This window comes from Budorcas taxicolor, chromosome 1 (assembly GCF_023091745.1).
Source record: "Budorcas taxicolor isolate Tak-1 chromosome 1, Takin1.1, whole genome shotgun sequence".
NCBI lineage: Eukaryota > Metazoa > Chordata > Mammalia > Artiodactyla > Bovidae > Budorcas > Budorcas taxicolor.
Genome location: NC_068910.1, coordinates 21,746,920 through 21,763,903, shown reverse-complemented (window position 1 = coordinate 21,763,903; position 16,984 = coordinate 21,746,920). Strand labels below are relative to the sequence as shown.

Sequence of the window (16,984 nt, the reverse complement as noted above, 5' to 3'; positions counted from 1 at the left end):
AAATGGGAAAAGGAGTACAGCAAGGCTGTATATTGTCACCCTGCTTATTTAACTTACATGCAGAGTACATCATGAGAAACGCTGGACTGGAAGAAACACAAGCTGGAATCAAGATTGCTGGGAGAAATATCAATAACCTCAGATATGCAGATGACACCACCCTTATGGCAGAAAGTGAAGAGGAGCTGAAAAGCCTCTTGATGAAGGTGAAAGAGGAGAGTGAAAAAGTTGGCTTAAAGCTCAACATTCAGAAAACGAAGATCATGGCATCTGGTCCCATCACTTCATGGGAAATAGATGGGGATACAGTAGAAACAGTGTCAGACTTTATTTTTTGGGGCTCCAAAATCACTGCAGATGGTGATTGCAGCAATGAAATTAAAAGATGCTTACTCCTTGGAAGAAAAGTTATGACCAACCTAGATAGTATATTGAAAAGCAGAGACATTACTTTGCTGACTAAGGTCCGCCTAGTCAAGGCTATGGTTTTTCCTGTGGTCATGTATGGATGTGAGAGTTGGACTGTGAAGAAGGCTGAGCGCCGAAGAATTGATGCATTTGAACTGTGGTGTTGGAGAAGACTCTTGAGAGTCCCTTGGACTGCAAGGAGATCCAACCAGTCCATTCTGAAGGAGATCAGCCCTGGGATTTCTTTGGAAGGAATGATGCTAAAGCTGAAACTCCAGTACTTTGGACACCTCATGCAAAGAGTTGACTCATTGGAAAAGACTCTGATGCTGGGAGGGATTGGGGGCAGGAGGAGAAGGGGACGACAGAGGATGAGATGGCTGGATGGCATCACTGACTCGATGGACGTGAGTCTGAGTGAACTCTGGGAGATGGTGATGGACAGGGAGGCCTGGCGTGCTACAATTCATGGGGTCGCGAAGAGTCGGACACGGCTGAGCGACTGAACTGAAGTGAACTGAACTTGGCTTAAAGGAGGCAGTCACACCCTTGGGTATCTCTTGTGTCTGATCTTTTCAAAAGTCCCCTGAGTCTGGTGACATGACTCTTCTGAATTTGTCGTATCTTCCTAGTCATTAAACAAATGTTTATTGTGTGTTGGGCCTTGTGTTTGGTACAGTAGACTTTTTTTTAAAAAAAAGTCATGCTCCTTGCCCCAAGATATTCATCTAGAGAGGGAGCTAGACACACAGTTGATTGTCAGTTCTAACACAGCTTAGTGAGTCATGGAGAAGCACTCTATGGTTTGATGCATGGGTTTTAGGATCAGAAACTCTGAGTTTGAAGCCCAGTTCTGGGATAGCCTGAAACCCTGGCTGAGTTACTTAACCTCTCCAAGTCATAGTTTCTCCACTGATCAAGTGGCGATAATCACAGGATATGCCTTACAGAACTGTCAAAAGGATTAAATGGGATAATCCATGAAAAATGCTCAGCCCGGAACCTGGCAAAATAAGCACTCAATTGGTGACTGTTTTTAGTGCTTTTGTGAGCTGGTTGTACAGTGTGAGTATAGTAGCAGGTGTGATAAGATCTCAGAAGAGGGCCACCTCACCCACTTGACTTTATGTATCCTGTGTTCAAGGAGAGCTTAGTTAACCTTTCCAACTGCTGCTTGCCATAAATCCTATCAACTCCTCGTCTTTTCCAATCAAAGTGGAATTTTATTTCAGTCCTGTGAAACTCTGAGAAAAGGTATTCATCTTAATAGCCACAGTCAGTTCTCAACAAAGGAAAAGAAATGAGCAGAGAAGAAGGCAACCATGAGAAACAGATTCATTTATCGATGTTTGGCTCCACCAAAAAGACCTGGTTCCACCACGGACTGATTTGTCTGGAGGTTATGTAGCACTCTGTGAAGCATATTGAGCATGTGAAATAAATTCAGAGTGGTCTCATCCTTTCTGAAACAAAACTCTGCCTTTGAGTTACAGAGGTAGTTGATGTTAATAGGATCCCGACACCAAGAAGTAAGTTGGTGGCATTTGGGAGGAAGGCAGCTTGGCGGCATGGCTAAAAGTTTGGGTGGTGGAGCCAGAATGCATTTGCTCGCTGTGACCTTGGACACATTACTGTCCCCTCTGAGCCTCAGTTTCCTCATCTGTCACTAGAGGGTAGATCATTATAAGCATTTCACAGGATGGCCAAGGGCACTTAAAAAGAAAAATACACATATGACCATAGGAATGTGTGACCAGCACATAGTAAGCTCTCAAGAAATATTAGCTGTTTTTGTTATAGTCACGTCATTACCATAGTTGGAAAAAGACAATGAACATTTCCATGACATTTTTTCCAGAGGGGAGAGGAGCAGGGAAAGTGCTGATAAGTAAATCTCCTTGGGGCACCTCCTAGTAGAAAGCATTGCCAAAAGGAGCTGGGAGTAGTTTTCACAGAGTCTTGTGACTGTGACGACCTTCCCCCCAACCACCACCATCACCCGTTCTCTGACCACACTAAACAGACTGGGTGGCCTTGGGCTCAGAGCCTGATTCATGAGCTTGTGATCCCTGTGGCTGCACAGGCCCCACACGCAGACATTTGGTATCGTCCATGCTCTTCATTTCTATCTTGAAATTCTTAATTCTTTTATCTTTGACCTTGAGTCAGTTAAGTGGGGTCTTATGGAATAACACACATGCATTTGAACAGAGGAAATACTCAGAGAAAGGAAAACACTGTATTTTAGTGTCTTCAGCACTTTTTCCTGCCTTTTGAACAAAAAGCCCACATTTTCATTTTGCGCCAGACCCTGGAAATAACATAGCTAGTCCTGATTACACTGAGGGCTTTCTTTTTTTTCCTGCTCCACTGGGCTGAGTTGCCATTTTGAAATCTGGGGCTAAGCTGGGAGTCGGTAGCAACCAAGCAACTTGAGGTGAGCCAGGGGTCATGGTAGAAAGCCAGGGGTACAGCTGCAAGCCTGGTGGAAGGGAAAGGAAATCACTGGTCAAAGGGACAGAGTTGTCAGGACAGACTCCAGTAGCTTGAACTCTATCCAGCTGATGAGGTCTCAGAGACCTTGCCATGCCCCACGGTCTGAGTCATGTTGAATGCCTCATGAGCTGAGCAGCCTTGGGTGGCACCAGGGGTCCAGGCAGACTGGGTCGTGCCCACTGAACAGGCCAGAAAAACCCTTATACACCAGTGTCCAGGTCAGTGTCCCAGGGATCCAGTGTGAGGAATGCCCAGGGAGATCAAGACCTCTCTGTGACCATGATAGAGTACCTCATTTTAGAGCACTCTTAGTTTCCAGCAGAAATCTTCCTTATTTCCTTGACTAAGCATGATAAATGCCCAAAGAAATTCATAGCACAGTTAATCATAAATAGTAATGATCACTGCAAAATTGTTAATAGTTCTTGTTGTTGAATATAACATTAATAGCAGCAAGAGCTATAAATGGGAATTAAGAGATTTGGGTTCCAGCCCTAACTGATCACAGTTCACTGGAATAAAATGGACAAGATCTTGAAGTTCTTAGTTTTCTCATCTTTGAAACAGGCACAGTATGAACGTTTTACCTTGTGTAGTAGGAAGGGTAAAGTCCCTCTTGTTTGTTCAGCAAAGGGTCAGATACTTAATAAGAGCTTAATATATGTGTGTTGAATGATTAACGCGAAAGATCAGTGAGTGTCATGGTTTCTAGAATACATCTATGTATCCTTATTTGGGGAAGGAAGGTAGTTAAAGTTTGAGGGGCTCTTACCCTGTCCCAAGCCTGCTGCCATTTACTGTTTGTAACTAGTCTCTGAAATTGTGTTGTTTTATCACTAAGAAAACTGAAGCTCAGGGACATTGACTCGCCCAAGTCCTACAATTGTTAGTGACTTAACAGAATTTGAATGAAGAATGTTGGGTTCAAAACCTTACGCCTTGTCATGTTGCCTTTGCTAGGACAGAGGCTCCCCATCTTAGGAGCGTGGGAATAGCTGCAGTAGCTAATGACCAAAATGAGGTGCTTCCATCTGTACATCTAACATTTTGCTGTTGCATTTGAAACCTGTTGCTGCTTGTCCTGTCTTCATGTCCTCTGCCTTTCTCTCTGTGACTGCGGTATTTCCTCAGTGGTTCTCAAACACTTGGATCCCCACGGAGCTGGATGTCCCCTTCTCTCCATTTCGTGCTCTCTTGCCAGCTCTCTAGGTACCTCATGTTTTTGAGTTAAGTTAGTGAGATTTAGCCTATTGTCTACAACCATGAAATTAGAAGGGTTCCATCATTTACAAATGAAGAAATACAAACAGCCAGCAAACATAGAGTAACATAGTCAAGCCTGCTATTTACCACAGAAATGCCCCTGAAAACAAGAATGACAAAACTGGCCAGAAGAAAAAAAGAATAGGGACATCCAGAGGAGGCAGAAAGCCTTGTGATTTGCACTTTCCTTCCCGTATGGTAGGAGGACAGTCACCACCTGTGTGGAAAGCATTTTGGAAATGGATGATCACTTCCAAGCCATGAAAGTCATCATTGATGAGCACAGTTCCCACAACATTGTAGGAGCACTACTGTGTTTGTTGATGAGTGAATGAAGAAATGATCTCCCATCTAACTCCCTGATGCCCAAGGAAATACACAGAAATGAAGTTAAAAAGTAATGTCCAACCCGATCTCAGTAACAGAGGAATGGTTAAATAAATTATTATGCATCCATAATATTACAGTCATTAAAAATAATGTTCAGTGAGTTAATCTATAATATGGAAATCAACCATTACATAGGCAAACTGAGAAACGTTTCTGTACAAAAGTACATCTATTCCTATTTCCTAATTCTGTAAAAGAATACATATTTGCCTAATTTATTTATTCAACAAATATTTGTTAAGTTTCTCTTGTGTGCTAAGTACTGTGGTAATGCAAGATAAACAAAATACACAGTCATGCATTTGCGGAGCTTACAGAATACGAGAGGACCCAGTTACTAAATAATCACCACAGTAAATCAGTCATTACAAATCTGTGATCCTTAGGATAGAAAATTAAACAGTACGCTCAAGAGAGTTTAACACTGGAACCAAATCGAGACTGGGAGTTCAAGGGACGTATTCTCTGGGAAAGTTATTTAAGCTGAGCCCTGAAGAGTTAGCCAGGTGAGAGAAGCACTGCCAGCAGAGGGAGCCGTGCAGGCAACAGCCCGGAGGCGTGAGGAAGAGCCCATGACCCTCTGGTGGGTGACTGGGAGACCATACCAGGGGTCCCGATGGCCCCCAGTGCAGTGGAGCAGGCTCCACAGAAGGGTTTAGGGCAGCAGCTCACTGTAATCCACTCAGCCCTTTAAGAAGATCACACTATTTCAGGTTCAGAGTGGATGGAAGTAGATCTGTGAGAATCATGCGAATGAATGAAAAGGTCACATGTCAGGGGCACATCAGGGGCTCATGTCAACCCAGACAGGTAGATGCCAGGCAAGCCAGGGGCTCCCCTCTCGGGACATCCACTATGGTTCCCAGAGATTGGTGAGTGGGGAAGGGGGTTTCCCTCATCACATCCTTCCACCTTCATTCCTCTTTAGCAGGCCTGAGTTCCAGCCATTGGTCTGTCAACGTATCTGTGAATGTCAGTGGAAATAGGACCCACTCCCTCCCCACTACTAGTGAGTTCTCATTGTAAAGTCATATGTTAGCTCCGGCCAGAGGAAGTGCCATCTCAAAATATAGAGCAGCAGTTTCCAAGAACTAGGGATTGATTCATAGGCTACAAGGAGATGTTAACAGTTACCCTGGAGTAGTTTGTGGGGAAAGCAAGTGCATGGGACAAAGTTCTCACCAACTTGATTTCATGCTAATTCCAAGTGATTCCGTCTAGTGCTCTGTGAAGACCCCTGGCAACTTTCTGAGCATCTGTCTTGCATTTGTCTAACAAGTTAATTAACACTTTCTGTCATTCTGGCAGCTTGGGAAGGGAGGGAAGAGGGATGTGACAGCCAGTGATGATGCCTCGGGTTAACCCTGTGTTCACCCAACCCAAGAAGAAGGCAGGGATAAGTTGGGCATTGTCACAGTGGAGGGCTCCATGATGACCTCTCTGATTCTGTCCACAGCTGGGGCACCCAGGGTGACTTCTCTACAACCCATGCACTGCCCGCTGTGAAGGTGAAGCTGTTCACGGAGAGCACGGGAGTCCTGGCCTTGGAGGACAAGGAGCTGGGACGGGTAAGTGCTCCCTGCAAAAGTGCTAAACACACTTAGAGAATACATGTAGGAAAAGATTTAGGATCTAGACTCACTCGATTATCCGCAGTGTTTCCTACCTTCGTTCCTATCTGATGGGCATATTCAACAGTCAGGCGGAATGCAGGACGATTCGTCATTATAGAGGAACAGCCCACTTGTGGCTGGATGATTAGTGCCCCGGGCCCCGCCCATTCAATACCAGCAGAGGCCAGCACCAACTGTTTTGTCAACCAAAAAATGTCCCCCACATGTCTGAAACATCTCAAAGGGTGCTACCAATCCCTGTGAGTACCACTGAGATAATAATTCTTATTGAATCATTTCTTTTATGACTAATTTCTTCTTTCACCTCCGCTACTGGCTGACTCTGCACCAAGCAGCCAGTATTTTCAGAGCTCCAGGTGACTTTGTTCCTTGCTGTCCTGCAGTGCTTCCATGACTCCATAGTGAAACCAGAGCTGTAGCGCAACACACAGTGACGCATGTGACCTGGCCTCTCCCCACCGCCCCAGCCGCCTCACTTTCTGTCACCCCGCCCCTCATCCAGATGCACCGGCATCACTGGCCAGATTTTAGTCCCTCAAGTACACAAAATTCTATCTCATTTCAGGAGGCTTTCTCTCTCCCTGGGACCCTCTTCCCACCACCCAACCCTCCCAGAGGTTGCTTGCTTCTCTAATAAATGCCACTGCCTCCTCAGAGAGCCCTTTGTGGACTCCCCATCCTCCTTCCTTTACCCCCTCAGTTCCTTCCCTGTTCATAGCCTCCAGAATTTATCACTGAGAGAATTTACAGAAATTTGGGCTTCTGTCTCCCCCACTGAACTGTAAAAATTCCAAAGGAGACAGAAAGCAATTTTTTCCTTTTTTAAAAAATTAGAGTGTAGTCAGTTTACAGTATTGTGTTTTGGGTGTACAGCATGGTGATTCAGTGTTTTCATAGATCGTACTCAAATTAACAATCATTATAAAATACTGGATATATTCCTTCTATTGTACAGTATAGCCTTGTGTCTTATTTATTTTATATATAGTAGTTTGTACCTCTCAATCCCCTACCCCCTTTTTGCCCCTTCCCCCAACCCTCTTCCCATTGCGAGAGAGAGACCATGAGCATGAAACTGGACCTTGTTTTGTTCACCACCCTATACCTATCCCCAGAGCCCAGCACATAGACTCTTAGTACATTTCATTTGCACTAGTTGAATGCATAATCCCTTCTGAAAGCTGTGTGACACAAACCAAGACATTTCACCTCTCCGAGCCTCTGACACATCATCTCTGTAGGATAGGGACAGAATACCTCAAGGCGTGCATACGGTATGTGCCTAAGATCACCAGGAAGAGCACATTAACCAGACTTTCTTTTTCGTACCTTTGTTTTTTCATTTCCTTTAACTGGTTTTCATCTATAGAACTATATAGAATCATAGTTCCAGAAAAACATCTATTTCTGCTTTATTGACTATGCCAAAGCCTTTGACTGTGTGGATCACAATAAACTGTGGAAAATTCTAAAAGAGATGGGAATACCAGACCACATAACCTGCCTCTTGAGAAATCTTTATGCAGTTCAGGAAGCAACAGTTAGAACTGGACATGGAACAACAGACTGGTTCCAAATAGGAAAAGGAGTACGTCAAGGCTGTATATTGTCACCCTGCTTATTTAACTTCTATGCAGAGTACATCATGAGAAATGCTGGACTGGAAGAAACACAAGCTGGAATCAAGATTGCCAGCAGAAATATCAACAACCTCAGATATGCAGATGACACCACCCTTATGGCAGAAAGTGAAGAGGAGCTGAAAAGCCTCTTGATGAAAGTGAAAGAGGAGAGCGAAAAAGTTGGCCTAAAGCTCAACATCCAGAAAACAAAGATCATGGCATCCGGTCCCATCACTTCATGGGAAATAGATAGGGAAACAGTGGAAACAGTGTCAGACTTCATTTTTTGGGGCTCCAAAATCACTGCAGGTGGTGATTGCAGCCATGGAATTAAAAGACGCTTACTCCTTGGAAGGAAAGTTATGACCAACCTAGATAGTATATTGAAAAGCAGAGATATTACTTTGCTGACTAAGGTCCGCCTAGTCAAGGCTATGGTTTTTCCTGTGGTCATGTATGGATGTGAGAGTTGGACTGTGAAGAAGGCTGAGCGCCGAAGAATTGATGCATTTGAACTGTGGTGTTGGAGAAGACTCTTGAGAGTCCCTTGGACTGCAAGGAGATCCAACCAGTCCATTCTGAAGGAGATCAGCCCTGGGATTTCTTTGGAAGGAATGATGCTAAAGCTGAAACTCCAATACTTTGGCCACCTCATGCAAAGAGTTGACTCATTGGAAAAGACTCTGATGCTGGGAGGGATTGGGGGCAGGAGGAGAAGGGGACGACCAAGGATGAGATGGCTGGATGGCATCACGGACTCGATGGACATGAGTCTGAGTGAACTCCGGGAGTTGGTGATGGACAGGGAGGCCTGGCGTGCTGCAATTCATGGGGTCGCAAAGAGTCGGACACGACTGAGCGACTGAACTGAACTGAACTGAGACCATAGATGGAAATAAGGCAAAAAGTAAACAAGACTAATAGCAAAAAGACCTCTCCCCACCACACACACAAAAAAGAAGGAGGATTAAAGTAAGAAGAGGTTTACCTGTTTTCTTTGTGAAATGACAAATACTCATTTCCATCCCTAGGGAAAGAGACACACAGAGTGGGGGAAGGAGCCTGTCTTTTCTTTTTCTTCAAACCTTTCTTTTTCCGTGAAGACTCGAATCAGGAATCATGAGTGTCTCAGAGACCTAGGATATTAGTGTTAGCAGACTCAAGCTCAGGAGGCATCAACCCAAGCCCATTCCATGGGCCTCAGGAGCCCCTTGAAGTTGTTTACAGATGTTGGGGTGGGGGACGTAGTAATGCTTGCTAATCCAAGTAGTTGCCAGCTTCCTAAAACTGTTTCCACTCAGAAAAGTTAAAACCCGCTGGTCTAGTCAAAGTCTTTTACTTTATAGATGAGAAAACTGACTGCTGTGGAAGGCAGGATCCTCTAGTGCGCGCCCGTGCGAACACACACAGCCGCCCACTCATTCGGGACCAAACCCAGCTGCATGTTTACCACTGGCCAGGCCATAGCCCCTCACTGACTCTTCATCTGAACCCTAGGGAGAAGGCACAGTTACTACCCTCCTCTGTTCTTGGGCCCAGAGGAGGTAAGTGACTTGCCAGGAATGATGTCACCTCATCTCTAGGGCTGTTTTTACTACACCATTTTGTTCTTATGCAAAAATAAAACTCCTCTGCTGTTGGGGTGAAGACCATGAGTTTGCCACAGCCCCTCACAGTCATTAATCTCTTAACAAATTATACTCTCCTCCATTCTCATTACAGATTCCGCCAGATAGCAGTTTACCCTTCCTTCCTGCCAAAGAAACTTTGCACCTTGCAGTGGAGCTGGCCTGCCTGGCCCTAGTGCTGGCGCGGTGGGTGCCCTTTGCCGGCAGCACCTCCACAGGCAGCAGCTGGGTGACAGAAGTGGCCTTTTTAACAAGGGGCAGCAGAGGATGAGATGGTTAGATAGCATCACCCACTCAGTGGACATGAATCTGAGCAAACTCTGGGAGATAGTGGAGGACAGAGGAGCCTGGTGTGCTGCAGAGTGAAGCTGTGCAGTCCATGAGGTTGCAGAGTCAGATACAACTTAGCAACTGAACAACAACAAATAGCCAATTAATGGTGCTTCCCAGGTGACTCAGTGGTAGAGTATCCACCTACCAATGCAGGAGACACATGTTCAGTCCTTGAGTCAGGAAAATCCTCTGGAGAAGGAAATAGCAACGCACTCTAGTATTCTTGCCTGAGAAATCCCATGGACAGAGGAGCGTGGTGGGCTACACACATACAGTCCATGGGGTCGCAAAGAGTCAGTCACAACTTAGTAACTGAGCAGGCAGACAGCCAGTTAACAGCGTTTTGATGGGTTCAGGCGCACAGCAGAGTGACCCAGCCATACATACACATGGAGCCGTTCTCCCCCAGACTCCCCTCCGCCTGGATGGGAGGGGAGTTTGGGGGAGATTCCTTGGACCCCTTGAATAAGTGTTTCTATGCGTAGATTCTTCCCAAGTTTAGTAGGACACAGCCACGTTCACAGATTCTGGTGCTGTGTTCCTTCATGGAATAGTATTTCGTTGGTTCTATTTGTGTTTTTATGTTTCATTTTTATTAGTCTTGCTAACTAAAAAGTAGCTCATTCATATACTAAAAAAAAATAATCTAAATGGATATATAATGAAAATGAATGAGCCCACCCACCTAACTTTAGTTTCTTTTACCAGAGGAAAACCTTGTTTTTGGTGTGTATTCTTGCCCGGATATTCTTAGGAGGTACAAACATAGTATGTACAAACATATTTGAATATATCTCTCTTTAAAAAAAGAGAGAAAAAGAGCATAGCTGGATATATATTGCTCTGCACTTTGCTTGAAATACCAGGATATTTGGAGATTAGTCTGTATCACCACATACTGACTTCCCTCTTGTTTTCATAGCCACATACACTATGTACATGTATTTATTTAGATTGTGTCCACTCTCTGGCTATATAAACAATGCCTCTGTGAATTACCTTAAGTTTATTTCTTTGCATGTTTGTGTGCATAAATAGGATAAATTTCAAAAAACTACCTTGCTGAATGAAAATTGAAATTTGAAGATACTACCAAATTGTCCCCTAAAGAGTATATGTGCTCAGTCACTCAGTTGTGCCCCACTCTTCGTTGCCCCACTAACTATAGCCCACCAGACTTCTCTGTCCATGGAATTTTCCAAGCAGGAACACTGGAGTGGATTGTGACTTCCTCCTCCAGAGGATTTTCCCAACCCAGGTATCCAACCCGTGTCCCTTGGTCTGCTACATTGGCAGGCAGAGTCTTTACTATTAATACCAACTGGGAGGCCCCAAAGAGTGTACCCCAATTTATAATTCTCAAAAGGCATGAGGGAATGTCTGTTTCCCCACACTCTTGCCAACACTGCAGTACTGTCAAACACATTCATCAAATAGGATTGCAGGCCTGCCATGTCTGGTCATTTGTGCCACGCACAGAGCAAACAGGAATGACAGGAAACAATCCGTAACCTCAGAAAATGTAAGGGGTGGAGACAAAACACCAGAACTTACAGTGTAGTGTGGTGAGTGCTCTGCTAGAGAAAGATACCGAGGGAACACATAGCAAGGGGATATATTCTAGTCTGAGGAGCAAAAACACTGACCCAGGAGAATGCAGAGATCAGGAGAGACTCACAGGCTAAGTGTTGGAGGGGATCAGCCAGGTAAATAAAGCCAGATAAAGACTCAGGGTGAAGCCATCCACCAGAAGGATCTGTCTGGATGCCCAGGTAATGTAGGGAAGCTGGGGCTGGCCGGCATGCAGCTTACTGCTCAGGATGGCACGTGTTCCCACATCAGCATTACCACATCAAAGCACAGCACACATGGACCGCGGCTGAGATGACAAAGTGCTTGATTAGCAGCCTGGAATGTCTAGATGAGGTGTCTGGACTACTCAGGACTCTTGTGTGCTCGTGTGCCCCCAGAAGGACCCTAATAATTCAGCGGGGCTGACACTTACAAAGGATTTGGCAGCCTGTCGGGCACATGGCAGGGTGGGATGAAGATGGAGGAGGACTGCAGTGACCTCATCTTTCCATCCACCCTAGAGACGAGGTCTCCCCAGGGAGTGATCAAATGGGGGAAGAAGCCTTTGTGGAGTGGACAGTGATGATCTGTGGCCATTTGTGTCAGCGAATGGACAGCATATTGCCAATGGGAAATGTGCCCAGGATCCATATGGTTGATGGCCTGTTAATGAGCTCTGGGTACCCAGTGCCCGTTTCAATTTTGCCAAGTAAGCAGAAGCAGAAGGAGGCCCTGGGCCTTACCTGCTGCTGTTCTGGCCCTGGTGGTGTTTCCCTTATCAGCTCCTCCCCTTCCTGTTTCCCAACACATTACCCCCTCTCCCAACTCATCACCTCTTGGGCCAAATGAGCACAGCTGATAAGGTCAGCTTCACCAAGATCAGCAGGGCCTGCTCTCTGCCTCCACAGTCTGGGGTCTCAGGATGTGGAACCTGATGGAGGTGTCCTAGAGGGACAGGCTTTATCTTGAGAGAATGAGAGATCTCTACAACCCAGTGGCACTGTGACTGACTTGTTTCCTTCCAGTGGCCCAAGGCATGCCACAGTTCACTAGTGCCAGGTAAGTGAACTGATAACATTTTGTGATAGAAATTTCAGCTAAATCAGCCCTCACAAAATGAGCAAATGACCAAAAAGATTACTACAGAAGAGCTATGATTTAAAGACGATACTGGTATTGCAAGTCGGGCAAAAAAAATGTGAAAAAGGTGGAGGTGACATCAGTCCTGCTGATGAAGAGTTCTACCATCCATGTCATGAGATAAAAACGATGCCAGTGTGGATGTCCATCAGAACAGTATGAAATTATCCATTAAGTCCTCTTGAACCACAGATTCACATCTGGTATCACTAACAGTGAGCCCTGCATTACCTGTACCTGGTACCTTAACATATAGCTGATAATAGTCCAGAGCCACCAGCATTAGCAAGATGTTTAAAACTAGAGTTTGAGGGTACTTCCCTAGTAGTCTGTGCTTCCATTGCAGGGGCACAGGTTCGGTACCCAGTCAGGGAACTGAGATCCTGCAAGGATGGCAATGTCAAAAAAAATTAATAAAGTAAAAAATAAAAATAGAAGTTGTTTTTTTAATCTTTAACTCATCTTTTAAAAACTTCTGTTTGTGCATGTTTTAAAATATATGTAATGCAGTATTAATATAAAGATACAGCATGTAAAATATACATGGATATATATTTTATATACATTTATATTAATTTTTATATTATTAATAATCTATTTACAGGTTTTTGGCTACTTGCTTGAAAATTTTTTACTGAAGTCTGTAATGATCCAAAAATGTTGGCAGCCTCAGTTTTGAAAAATCAGGCCTTCTTGTATTTTAATCAGGTCATTAGACCTTAAAAGGACTCAAATGTTGGAGTTATCAAGAATGTACAAATTCTGTTACATCAGAAAGACAGAACTGAGTGGATTAAAAAAAGGGTCAGGCCTAGAAGCAGAAGGGGTCAAAAATCAGCAGGCAAGACACGTCAAAGTGGGCTGATTTTATTTTCCTGCCATCTCCTATTCCGCTCCAAGCTCTTGCTCCTCCGTCCCACAGGAAGCTGTGTGCTCCAACCCTCCATGTGCAGGCCAAGCCTGCATGACTGCACTGAGGCCGACACAGCTTCTGGAAGGCCGAGTATCCAGCCCTGAGACTCTGACTGCCTCCTCCCTCGCCCTCCTGCAGACTGCAAGGGGCTGCCTTTGCTGCGCCTGCAGAAATGAGAGCCTTTGAAAACAGACCAAACAGCATGCACCAAACCAGGGCACTCTACCATCCCAGAAGCAGGGGCCAAGCTTTTGTCATGCCTGTATTTGGTTCACATTCCCTTTGTTTAGGGGTTTTTCCAAATACTTCCCTCCTGTTGAATGCGTATTCCCAAGACCCCAGCTAGCTCCTTAGTGAGAACTCTTTTGGCACATCATGAAAAAGTGGATTTACAGAAAAGTGAGTCCCCTTCTGGCTTCACTTATGGCATCTGTGACAATCAGAGTTGGGATGGAAGACCCAAGTCACTTTGTCAGCTCTGAAGCACCCTGGTGACAGGCCTTTCCTCAGAGCCTATCCTTCTTCAAGCTGTGTGTGCTTCCCTCTGGGCCAGGACAGAGTTGGGTGCTGTGTGATGTCACATCCAGGTTGAAATGTGGGACTCTAAGCCTGTCCCATCAAATCATGTCCCTCCCTTCTTCCCCTGCAACCCTAAAGGGGTTTCTCCTCTCGAAACAGCAGAAGAAATCCTGAAGAATGGGAAAAGAAAGAGATGTTCTCTCTACTATAGCAGTGTGTTTCTTCCTTTTATGCAGCCATCTTCTTTGAGGAGAGTAATGTGTGGAGTACAGTCTTAGTTCTGTGTTGCTTTACTCAAAAGCATGATCACAGAAATTGTGATCCCTGCCCTTTGAGAATTAGCCAGGGAGCGAGAGAAGAAAACCAATAATGCCACTTCTGTTCTCAGGCCCGGCTGCATGGCACCAGTCAGCCATGGTTGGTAGGTGGATCCTTGGATTTGAGTCTGATGTTTAGGCCTTAACTGCCTTCCTGCTGGCCGTAGGGCATTTATAAAGACCCTCGATTCTCAGCAGTAAAGTTTCTCATCTGTGAAAACATATCCATATCATATTCCTATTTTCTGGCTAAGGTGGTTGTCTTTTTTCCCTGCAGGTTATTCTCCATCCCACCCCGAACAGCCCCAAACAGTCAGAGTGGCACAAAATGACAGTCTCCAAAAACTGCCCCGATCAAGACCTCAAAATCAAACTCGCTGTCCGAATGGACAAACCTCAGAATATGAAGCATTCTGGGTAAGTGCGCCTTCTCTGAGGGGTAATTTCTTCATTCATTTCTTTATTTAAAAAAAAGTTGATCTTTAGAGAATGACATGGAAGAAAATATAAAGAAATATATGAGAGATTATTAAAATTCATGACTATGATATTTACTATAGACTTCCTTAATCCTTATGATTATTGTATTTGCATTTTTACTAAACTGTCAGGATAATTGTTTCTTTCTCCTTTTTAAAAAAAATTTCCAGTACAATTCAAAACCTTCCCAGGCCCAGGCTGGGTTCTGGTTTATGAGGTTTTACTGGCTTCACATACCTTTTTAAAGGCATCTAGATCTTTTTGACTCTCCGACACAGGCGCTTACACCTTCATTAACAGCCACATCCAGGATGTGTGAGCAGTTGCCTTAGGCAACCTTCAAACAATCAGTTCACATTGAATCAGTTTTAGTGTTTAGCGTAGCATTTAAATTAACCACAAAGTGGAAAATTTGTCTTAAGTTTCTTAAGATTTGAGAAGAATGACCAATAAAGTAATTTCAAGTAGGATAAAAAAAATAGATAAAATGTAGTTTTATTTTATAGATCAAACCAGTGGTTTGTACAGGAAATGTTTATTGACACGTGGGTTTATATGGAGCGCCGTCACCCAAAGCTAAATTGCTTGGACCCCACAAGCTCAGAAAATGTGATCACTTAGAAAGGAGTTAGACCATTTAACTCTGATAAGGGGAATGCTTAACCAATGAAAAGGAGTGGGTTGTTTTCCAAGGATTCTGCACATACCACAGCCAACCAGCTATCATTCTGCTTCAAGTGGTAAAACGACATGAAAATTGAAGCTTGGTTATGTGCTAAATATTTGGCGAATTCATAAACCATATAGCAGGGACTGGCCACTGGTTAGGACAGATTTAAACAGAAGCCCATGAGAGGTTCAGACGCATGTGGTCAGGATAGGCAGTTCACATCCCAGCAACTGAGCAGACCACGGCAGCCTGTGATCCAAGTAAGGAGTGGCATTCTGGTCTTGGTGCTCCCAGATTCTAGGGAACAGAGAAGGCTCAGGATTTGAGGGAAAGATAGATACTTACCAGCCAGGGCATTGGAGGGGGTCAGATCTGAGGAACTCCAGAGGAAGCAAAGGGCCCTCACAAACTAAGGACCAGGTACTGAACCTGGGCTCTGGCTTAGATTTGACAAATTTCCATGGCATCGTCTGGTGGCCAGACTATTCCTAGAGTGTGAGGTGGGATTTTGGCAAAGCTCTTCTGCCCGTGGCCGTGTAAAGGCTGTAGGGGAGTGAGCCAGGGCTCTGCTATATTCTCTGCCCTTTTTCAGCCGTCCATCATGAAGGGCATCCAGCTTCGCTTCAGTTACATTAGCAACTCATGAAAACGTTTGTGACATGTTTCTGAGGTCAGCTTTTCCTCCTTATCATATTCCTGGCACTTATTCCCAAAATGGTAAATGGGATTTCTCCCTAAAATCTCTTCTTGTTCAATATAAACATCCTACTTTTAAGACAAAGGATTTGAGAATTCTGTTGGGTTCCTATGGCACCCAGAAACAGATTATGGGTCTGAAGCAGACATTGTCTCATAAATACTTGGTAAATATTTGCTAAAGGAATAAGAACGTGAGTGAGCAATATGGAGGGGATAAGGGCAAAGTGCAGAGGATAAAGCAGACAAGAGAATATGAATGAATATATTTGTCCTTAAACATGCTTCAAAAAAAACTTCCTTAAAAAGATAAGTAGCTCACCCTACTTTCTAGGCCCCTTTGAAGCTCTGAACCAGGAATTTTATAAGCACTCTGTTCTTTAATCCCCACTGTAGACACTTGACACACATATCCCTTTCTCATCAGACTGATTCCTGTTTCTCACACTCTCTTCATTTCTCTAACCAATCTGGGTTAAGTAATTTTTTTCTCTTGATTCATTTGTAGAATTATTATTAACATGTTTTAGGCCATCTTGAGTTTATGGATGATAGAAGTCTGTAACTCACTTCTGATGGGCTCCACAGCTATTTCAGTTTACTAAGCTGCCATTTAAAAACTACCCCTGCCAGGAAATATGCCAGGAGGGCATAGAGATGCTCTGAAAAGTGAATGGTGGTTGCCTTAAAACCTGGTCTCGCCCACTGTGCCCTAAAATCAGAACGACCTTAGCTGCTCAAGGGATGATGCGAGGAAAATAAACATGTTCTCAACTATGTATTTTTTTGCATTTGAACTTAAAATAGTTTATGAAGCCCTATTATATGGGGAAGGAGGATAAAAATATCAGAATAGTGTCACAGCTTAGAGAATGAGGAGGCTTCCCTGGTGGCTCAGAGGTT

General features: G+C 44.3%; 1 protein-coding gene across 1 annotated transcript in view; it reads left to right on the top strand.

Annotated features, from left to right (window-relative positions):
- Window positions 1-16,984, top strand: part of CADPS (calcium dependent secretion activator) — a 480,748-nt gene that overhangs the window by 288,426 nt on the left and 175,338 nt on the right. Inside the window, exons 7-8 of the mRNA XM_052657031.1 lie at window positions 6,014-6,125; window positions 14,513-14,652. Of these exons, the coding sequence (XP_052512991.1) occupies window positions 6,014-6,125; window positions 14,513-14,652 (252 nt within the window). The remainder of the gene's footprint in view (window positions 1-6,013; window positions 6,126-14,512; window positions 14,653-16,984) is intronic.